Source organism: Cynara cardunculus, assembly GCF_001531365.2.
Source record: "Cynara cardunculus var. scolymus isolate 2C chromosome LG 4, CcrdV1, whole genome shotgun sequence".
NCBI lineage: Eukaryota > Viridiplantae > Streptophyta > Magnoliopsida > Asterales > Asteraceae > Cynara > Cynara cardunculus.
The window spans coordinates 16480215-16490023 of NC_037531.1; the positions used below are offsets into that span (position 1 = coordinate 16480215).

At 37.4% G+C, this 9809-nt stretch overlaps 2 protein-coding genes across 2 annotated transcripts in view; both read left to right on the plus strand.

Moving 5' to 3' along the window:
* Window positions 1-4542, plus strand: part of LOC112511606 (serine palmitoyltransferase small subunit A-like) — a 7566-nt gene extending 3024 nt beyond the window's left edge. The window contains exons 2-4 of the mRNA XM_025117295.1: window positions 2808-2920; window positions 3703-3775; window positions 4278-4542. Of these exons, the coding sequence (XP_024973063.1) occupies window positions 2830-2920; window positions 3703-3775; window positions 4278-4290 (177 nt within the window). The 5' untranslated portion in view covers window positions 2808-2829 and the 3' untranslated portion in view covers window positions 4291-4542. The remainder of the gene's footprint in view (window positions 1-2807; window positions 2921-3702; window positions 3776-4277) is intronic.
* A 1274-nt stretch (window positions 4543-5816) lies between these two features.
* On the plus strand, window positions 5817-9574 carry LOC112511605 (probable cyclic nucleotide-gated ion channel 16). The gene is made up of 7 exons (XM_025117294.1): window positions 5817-6321; window positions 7006-7218; window positions 7460-7767; window positions 7848-7959; window positions 8163-8399; window positions 8531-8928; window positions 9216-9574. Exons 1-7 carry the CDS (start codon window positions 5863-5865, stop codon window positions 9520-9522), a joined length of 2034 nt encoding a protein of 677 aa, XP_024973062.1. The 5' UTR covers window positions 5817-5862; the 3' UTR covers window positions 9523-9574.
* Window positions 9575-9809: the final 235 nt, after the last annotated feature.

Here is a 9809-nt window from a genome sequence, read left to right on the forward strand (position 1 = left end):
TAACGAATCCCAACGTCTACGTCTGTGTTATTTGTGCTGATTTGATATCTGTTAATATATGTGTGCCTGTGCACAAATGTCTTAATGCATCCTAGTATGAAAAATGTAATCGCTATATGTGTGATCAAGTAATATGGCACAGCGAACATAATGAACAGCCCCTATATAAGCATGATATGATTTGTGCTATATGACATAAAACAGTAACAAAACTAAAACTATTATTACACAAAGTAGATAATTAAAAAGARCAACAAGGATGTGAATTTAHWRAAATYGAAAACTTAGTGAAGAATGTATATTGTTTGTCATTCCGAAGTCAAATCTTTAATGAACATAATGAACAACCCCTATGTAGTTAGTCTTCAAAACTAAATCTATTATTACACAAAGTAGATAATTCAAAAGAGCAACAAGGATGTGGATTTACTGAAATTCAAAACTTAGTGAAGAAATATTGTTTATCATACCGAACTCAAATCTTTAATGTAGGCGTGTTCACATTAGTGTGTTCGTAGCTATCGTATGTTCATATTGGGACACTTATTGATCATTTTCTTCACTTTCGGAAATTCGAATTCCGAATGTATTCATAGACGCTTTTAGCTTTTTCATTCTCATTGTCGTCAATCCGTTTTACTCTATGATTATCCATATTACTCGGACTATAACGGAATGTTTACAAAAGGGACTTTTTTCAAATTGACAATATCAAAACCATTATAGGAAGAATAAATGTAAAATTCAGTAAGATGATCACATGTGAAACTTCATGTCATTATTACATGAAGATCAATTAGTGATAATTTAAGATTTGTAACTCCCAATTAAAATTTTTGGGAGTTACATAAGAATGATAAATTACTTAAATACCCTTAGATCTTTGGAGAAGACGAAAACCAGCTCAAAAGAAGTCCAAATACCCGGATCAAAAGTCGAAACACAGTCGCTTACGTGACTTATCCCGCGACGTACCAATTCCCGAAAGAACTGCTTTTATGTGTTTATTTGATCATTTTGTTTCTTAATTAGTTTAGGATAATTATATAGTTTTAGTTATTGTTATCAGTTTTATGATTAGATTAGAATTATTAATAGTTTACTTTAATTAATTAGTTTCATAATTAATTTAGGATTAGGATTGAGTTTGAATTTAAGTTTCACAGTTATCTCTTAGTTAGCTTAGGAGCCGTTTACTAAACTCTTACTTGGTAAGTGCTTACTGAATAAATTTCCTTATTGGATGGACATGACAAGGGCCAATAATCTTACTGGGTAAGAGCGATGAAAAGGATGGAGAGTCTTACCCGGTAAGTGAAGATTACGACTCTTATCCAGGTAAGCGCTTACCCGGTAAATTGTTGCATTCAATACGTTTTGATGTACTAAATCTTACTCATCAAAATAAATTATAGTGTTGACTCCTATAGGTAAGCACTTACCGGGTAAGCATTTGGGTAAACATCCCCTTAGTCTATAAGTAGGTTTTAATGTTTTCATTATACGGCAAATTATCAATTAACACAGTTCTTCTCCTTGAGAGTTTTTGAGTTTTACTATTCCGTAATTCTCAACCTCAAAGGGTTTAGACGCTTGTCGATCCTTTCGCAAATCTATGCTGCGTTATGAGTTGATACTTTGCTTGTGAGTGGATGATAATGAATGAATTGTTCATGGAAATTAAAAAAACGATATATGAATTTAGAAATTGCAACGAAGTAAGAAAAATTTGTAGAACTTGTAATAAGATTTTAATAAATCGAAATAGAGTGAATGAATGGGAATGTTAGTATTTCCATCTCATTTTGCCATTAGGATTATTAACACTTTTGGTTGTTGCCATTGGGTCCTCTTTTCTGGGATCAGGCATGGCTGATATAAGTTCTGTTGGGGGGGGGTGCTTTTGGTACGTGGGAGATGATAGGATAAAACAAAAACTTGTTGTGCCATGTTTGGTGCGACAATTAACATAGGACTGAACAGGATTGAATGGAACAGAAATGCATTTGTTCTGTTCCTCCAAAGTAGGCGGAACAAATAGGAAGATGAGACAAGCTTGGTAACTTATTTAACTACCCATTGCAAATGAAAACCTGAAAACCTTCAACAATTCATTCACCCATCTACACCACTCTCGCCCCTCCAATCTTTTCTAGTTCGTGACTTCGTTCTATGCACCATTGGGTCACTCTCATGGATGATTATCTGCCATCTTCATTTGTTGGGAAACCTTTGAACACAGGTCAGATAGCACTCATCTAGAATGAGGGGTTTGCCACCACATTATTGCATAGACATTAAAACAAACCAGAAAATGGTTATCAACGTGCATTCCGTTTCTTGAAACAATATATGTAGTTTGCATCATGTGGTTGTGGGTTCGGGCCTAAATGGCGATATGGGCGTGTGTTTCTTTGATCTTGCTTTCTCAAAGAAAAGAAACGAAAAACACTTCAAAGGTTGGGTAGTGCTAAGTGAAATCTTTAGCACGACATGGGGTTTCTGTTCCTATAGCATCCAACTTTCTAAACCAAAGTGTCATTGGCCCAAAGGTACCCGTATTACCAACAGAGCCAACTTCCATCTCCATGGTGGTCAAGGGTTCAAGCATCACTAATGGTGAGGAGTGCGTGAGTTTTGCCATATATAAAATATTATATATTTAAAAAAAACATCCAACTTTTTACCGATAGTATTAGGGAAATATTCTTGAAATCTGTATAAAGTGGCTGACTGATCTTTATGTGCTTCTTAGGTTTTCAAGATTTACAACATCACATGTAAATGCTTATGACATTCTCTTGCAGTTTTTGTCTTAGGTTTGATACCATGCCTATGAACTGGGTTCAACGCAAGATCTTCCTTTACAATGTCACTTTTGGACTGTACATGTTGGACCCGTGGGAGCGCTATTTGTTCAGTATCCTTTTCATCCAAAGTCGAATCTGCTATTTGTCATAAACATCTGTTCTATTCATTATGGTAGATGCCAAGTCTGCATGCAATGTACCTCGCAGTCCTCACCTCTAGGTGGGATATACTTGGTTCATTTGGTTTTTGAATTTGCTATCTTGTTCGTTTGGTCTGTGGAGCATGGCTCAGGGGGATGTAGTGGAAATCTCATCTTCCCTGGATCCCCTTTGAATCCAAATCTAGGCGCTGCCATAGTCCTTGTAGCCATGGAGGTTCACCTGCGATGACTCCAAGACATTTGTCTTCGCCGGGGGGGTTAGCCCGGATACCATGGTTACCCAAAAAAGAATTGCAAATACAAATGATAGTTACATATACAAGTCTACCCACATAAGGTTCTTGCATATGAAGAATGAGGAACTGCTTTAATTTACCTAATACCCTATTGATGATTGCGTTTGGTCAACAATTTCTCTATGTTTATTTTTCTAAAAGATATTAGCAGACTTCATAATCCTTTTGTCCCTGAATAAATGCCCACTTTTTAAAGTAAGTTAATACTTTCCAGTTCTACCATTCATTATGAGATAGAGAAATTCGTTATTCTGTCTATTATTAAGGGTAAAATTGTCATTTAGTTATTTAAAAAGGGTAATAATTACATATTTTTAAAACTGTTTGATTATTTCATCGTGGACATTTTATTTTGGGATAGATCCCCTAGGTGTGTTAATTACATGTTGTCATTAACCTAGTTCTGAATCTTTTGGGTATCTTAACTCGTGATAGATGCTTTGGTCATGGTCTTGATGTGGTTCATATTCTACAACGGGTATCGGAACTTTAATGAACTCTGCAAAAGGTATAATCTTTTCTCAAGCTTTCAAGAAGTGGCATACACGGATTTGTCATTTAGTGCATTCGGCATGCTGGACAATCCATGACAGGACAAAACAAAAACTTCTTGTCTCACTTTTCGTGCACAAATAGACCGAGACTTGACATGATTGAGTGGGACAGAAATGCATTTTTCTGTCCCATCAAAATAGGTGGAAAAAAAAGCGGGAGATGAGACAAACAGATCAATTTTCATCTTCAAAACCAATATTTGCACACTTTGAATAAAAAAGTACAAATATTTCTGAAATAGGAAATGTAGGTGTATAATTCAAACTACATTCCATATCAGCATGAAACAACTGCTCTACTGTTTGGGTTGAGGTTAGATCTGTATACATTTCATCCATCCTAGACCCTACTTTCAAGTGGGACTTACTGGTTTCATTGGCATGCATCTCTTTTTTCTGGCATTATTTCTGTTATTTTTTTTTATCTTTCTAAATCATCGATTCGCATTTCCTCAGGTATTTATGGTGAAGCTTGAGCCTAGAATAAGAACACCACCCCGAGCTATGAACGGCTTCAACTTCGTGGCTGCTCGTTTGATGTGCGACTTTTTTCCGATTGTTGTAGCTTGCATCATATGTACATTTTCACCTCTTTTTGGAAGTTTCTAATTCATCAACAATAATTATACATCAAATCGTTTCTTTCTTCCCAGGAAATTGTCACTTTTGCATACCTTTAGTTATGAGAATTTGAGTAATACATTATCTCTAATTGGCTCCCACTCTTCAACTTCTTAGTGTATGTTTACGGTTATAAAAACCAAACGAACCCAATATATCCCTTCTGGAGGCGGGAATAGGATGTATGCAGTCTAGTTTGCGTACTGGTGGTGGCAATTTTGTCCCAAACTAAACCAACCACTACGTATACCAACCGTGCCAACTAAGTTATTAATTATAGTCGGTTGATAGTACTGTACCAAGTATGCAAGCTTGTTTTTTATATAGAGCACTGGAAGTTGCTTGTCATGGTGGTACCATGATATCGACTTATTAGTTTTGATGTTTTTAAGTATTGAAATATTAAACATTGTCACTTTAACTATTTTGTTTGGATGTTTGAATGTTTGTAAGTTTTACTTTTTACAATTAAAAATCCTTAAAACATTACATTTGGTACCTGGAAAATCAAAATGTCACTAAATAATTTAAACAAAATGGCGATGTTTCATATATGCAAGTTGACGTTGGTACAAAACCAATACCAACATGTACAATCGAAAAGAGTTCGTACCAGTTGAACTTGTACCAAATACAGTTGGTTGGTATAACTATACGGTATTGGATTATTGGTTGGTACACGATGTTGAAAATTGGTGACTTACCAAATCCGTCTTTACTGCTAACATCCCATTCCCAGTCCTTACATCGGGATTGGATATACTAGCTCAAAGGTTATCGTTATTTAATATGAAAACAAATATTATTTTGTCGATTTTACGAAAAAAACAACGTTTTTACATCATAAATACCATGTCAGCACTATCGTATATGTGGACAGCTTACGTGAATGATGAGGTGGCAAACAAACTTGATATAATGAGTAAATTTAATTTTAAAAGGTTACCTAATGTTATAACGGGTAATTTTTGAAAGTACGACATCCTAATAAAAAATATTTTGAAAGTACATTGTTGTAATAAGAAAAACTGAAAGTAGATTTCTATAATAAGAAAATTTGTAAATGTAGGTTGCTATTTCGCGCATTTTGTCCAAATTAAAAAGAGCACCACACGTTATCATTACATTTCGGTTAAAATTGTAATCCTTAAAAAATTTATCATCAAATAAACCGTAACTGACATAACAATGAATTATAAACTATAAGGACACAAATTACAATTATAAACAAACCACAGGGACTAAAACTGTAGTTTACTCCTTTTAAATTTTTAGTCCACTGGTTTAAATTTCTGTTGCATCCCCGCGCTTTGCCATTAATTCTCCCCCTTTTATCTCGCATTCATTACTCTCTCTCTCCTAGGGTTTCTTATTTCACAATCAAATTGAATACAGATTCGAAGGAAATTCTCCATGGATCATGAACACGATGAATTACGTTCGTCTTTCATCAACCACGATAATCCCCCAACCCACAAAACCTACTTTACTCGTCCCCAATAATCCAAAGGGATCATGGTGGACTCAAATCTTCGATCCCGGTGGCCAGTTCATCGCCAGATGGAACTACATGTTCTTAATCACCTGTCTCAATGCCCTTTTCGTTGATCCACTTTACTTTCTCGTTCCGGAGATCTCAAGGCGGAAGTCTTGTATGCGATCTGATTATGGTTTTGCAGCAGTTATCACCGTTTGGCGTTCTATGATTGATATAATAGCTTTTATCCATATTTTCATTAAGTTCCGTACAGCTTATGTGGCCCCAAATTCTAGGGTTTTTGGGAGGGGTGATCTTGTTATGGATGCACGGAAGATTGCTTTTCGATACTTGAGGACAGGTTTTGCGGTTGATTTAGCTGCTGCTCTTCCTTTGCCTCAGGTCCATTCATGATTACTTCATGTATTACTGTATCTTTTTTGTGTGATAATTATTGGTTCCAATTTTACACAATTTCGTTTAATTACCGGTTAGAAACACCATCGTTATGCTATGATTTTTACATTGTTAAGATCCCCATTGTATAACAATGCTAACCCACCATGAGTTCGGTTTTTTGTTTTTGAGGTTGAAATTGAAGACCACGGAGACAGCTTCTCTCTCCCTTGGGGTAGAGACAAGATCCTACCTCCGTGTGTGGGATTTATGGTCCTTTTGGATAAATGACCTTAATAGGAGTTTTCAGTTAGGAGCATGACCTGCCCTGGTTAAAAACAACCCGTTCCCTTGAAAACTTAGGAATACGGGTCATTTTGCAAAACCAGCTTCCGGAGAAAGTTATTGAGCTAAAAATCCCTAGGATTTACTGGGTTCCTTTGGTTTGGCTTAGGTTGAAATTGAAGGTTAGGGGAGTGCCTTTCTTATCTATAAAAACTGCCACTCTTGATTTTATTTCTGCTTTGATTTGAAGTAGGTTCAAAGATTGACTTTACATGTGGTTTTAAACGTTTATTATACATCAAGAATGAACTTTTTCGCTCTTTTGTTAATGTTTGGCATGTGTAAATCTTTATTGAGGTGGTATTTCTTTTCGTACATGGAACGTTCATTTGTTTTTCGTTGCAGATTTTCATATGGTTCGTCATTCCAGCTGTGAAAAATCCTTCAACTGCTCATGCCAACCATTCCCTTTCTCTAATCATCATCATTCAGTATATCCCACGATTGTTCATCATTTTTCCTCTGAATCAACGCATCACAAAAACCACGGGTGTAATCGCTCAGACTGCTTGGGCTGGGGCCGCTTACTATCTCATGCTGTATATGCTAGCTAGCCATGTAAGCAACCATCCACCATTTGTAAAACTTTTATACAGTTGTGTTTTTCTTCTTCGGAGAACCATTAAGTATATTATTAGAATCTCACATCAGCTAGGCTTGGACCATTTCTCCTAAATATATGTTGAAACCTCCCTTCTCTCATCAAGGGCTATTTTGGAGAGTAATCTGATGGGGTTTCGCTTATTCTCATATATACCAATTGGTTATATAATATTGTTTCTTTACGATGCCAGTGCAGGTTATTGGAGCTTCATGGTATCTACTAGCCGTTGAGCGACAATATTCGTGCTGGAAAGAAGAATGTGCACAGGAGAAGAACCTGAGTCACCCCTGCAATCGTCTTTATTTTGATTGCGACCATGTGGACGAGCCAGGTCGTGATGCATGGTTAAAAGAAACTCAGGTGTTGAATCATTGTAGTGCTGAAATTAGCCCGGTCAATTTCACTTTCGGGATGTATGCTCCTGCCTTCACAGAAGGAGTTACGTCCGCAACTTTCTTTGAAAAATACTTCTTTTGCTTTTGGTTTGGCTTGAAAAGCCTAAGGTATGATCTATTTGATTGACATAACTGGATGTTAACTGTAGTTTTCGCTAAAATCATTTAAACCCCTCGATGATATGCAGTTCGTATGGCCAGAATTTGGAGACGAGTAATAGTATGGGTGAAACGCTATTCGGCTGTAGTGTCTGCCTTGGGGGGTTGGTCATATTCTGTCTGCTTATTGGCAATATGCAGGTATGTGAAGTCATTTTTCGCTATTATAACTATTAGATTATCACATCGGCTAGACTTGAACCATATTTCCTAAATATATGATGGAACTGCTCTTTTGGAGAGTAATCTAATGTGGTTCCATATATTCTTACATTCACTATTAGAATCAAGAACATGATGGATTATGATGGTTTGATTTGGTTTTGAACATTTGTTTGATGAAGACATATCTCCAATCTACGACAGCGAGACTCGAAGAGTGGAGGGTCAAGAGAAGGGATACCGAAGAATGGATGAGGCACAGACAATTGCCACCGGATTTACAAGATAAAATCCGGAGGTTTGTTCAATACAAATGGCTTGCTACCCGAGGAGTCGATGAAGAAGATATCCTTCGTGCCTTACCCTTGGACCTACGACGCCAAATTCAGAGGCATCTTTGCTTGGCCCTTGTTCGACGTGTAAGTTCTTTATTTCTCTTGTACTCCATTAAGCACACGGCTATTTAGCTTACTCACCTTCTACAACGATCTATTTAGCTGAATGACCTCCTCAATAACTAAAAAGATGATATTGGTATCCTATTTTACAGGTTCCATTTTTTTCACAAATGGACGATGATCAGCTGTTGGATGTGATCTGTGAACACCTTGTTCCATCATTGAGCACGAAAGGCCAATACTTGGTTCGTGAAGGGGATCCTGTTAACGAGATGACGTTCGTGATAAGAGGTCAACTCGAGAGCTCCACGACCAACGGAGGACGATCGGGATTCTTCAACTCGATCACTCTTAAGCCTGGTGACTTCTGTGGTGAAGAATTGCTGACGTGGGCCTTGACGCCCGAATCGAATGTCAGTCTCCCGTCCTCAACTCGAACCGTGAAAGTTCTAAACGAAGTGGAAGCGTTTGCACTTCGAGCAGAAGATCTACGGTTCGTGGCAAAACAGTTCAAGCGACTTCACAGCAAGAAGCTGCAACATGCTTTCAGGTATTATAATTAAAATCTACAGGTTGTTTACCCGAACAGGATTACCTCTTATTTTTAAAACTGAAATTATCTTAACGGGAGGGTAATATTGACCGCGAGGCTGATTCTTGCACAAGCCGAGGGTTTAACAGAAATAGTTGTTCTATCAAGTCTGCATACATCTCTCCCCGAACCATACCCTCGAGCAGGATTTACGAAGTCCTTATTTGTTTAGTTTGGTTTAAGGGAGGTCAGGATTTACCAGTAGTCCGGGCACCACTGACCAATAACCCTTTGGTTGCTTTCAGGTATTACTCGCACCAATGGAGGACTTGGGGGGCATGTTTCATACAAGCGGCTTGGAGAAGGCATAAGCGGAAGAAACTGGCGGAAGAACTGGCGAGGCAAGAAGGGTTGTACCAATACTACGACAATGACGATGGTAGTGGCGAAAACGACCAAAATGTCCAGCATTTGGGAGCTACGATATTGGCTTCGAGATTTGCGGCTAATACAAAAAGAGGGATCAGCCAGAAGGAACGTGTTGCTAGTCCGGCTTCGTCCAGCTTGAAGATGCCAAAGCTGTTCAAGCCGGACGAGCCTGATTTCTCTTAAGGACGAGTTTTGCATTTCGAGGGGAATCCGTTTAGCCATTCTTTGACTTGTAACTTCATCAAGTGTAGGAAAATCCGTTTTACGTAGGCTCGAGAAAGATTCGAGCTTGAAAATGTCCATAAACACGATGTTTGATTTGATAGCTTGAATAACTCGAAAATATTTATCAGAAGGATTAAGCAAACTCATTTCGAAAATGTTCGGAAAGTAAAAATACTCAGACCATCCACATACATCTTTCAAATTGAATTGCAAATGGATTGTTGTCAGAATAACTTTGCCACATA

What these genes read in the sequence shown, in the direction of transcription:
- LOC112511605 (XM_025117294.1), top strand. Translation starts at nt 5,863, where the DNA reads ATGAACACGATGAATTACGTTCGTCTTTCATCAACCACGATAATCCCC. An exon ending in CTGCTCTTCCTTTGCCTCAG is followed by an intron (nt 6,322 to 7,005) that starts GTCCATTCATGA and finishes TTTTCGTTGCAG; the next exon opens with ATTTTCATATGGTTCGTCAT. An exon ending in TGTATATGCTAGCTAGCCAT is followed by an intron (nt 7,219 to 7,459) that starts GTAAGCAACCAT and finishes ATGCCAGTGCAG; the next exon opens with GTTATTGGAGCTTCATGGTA.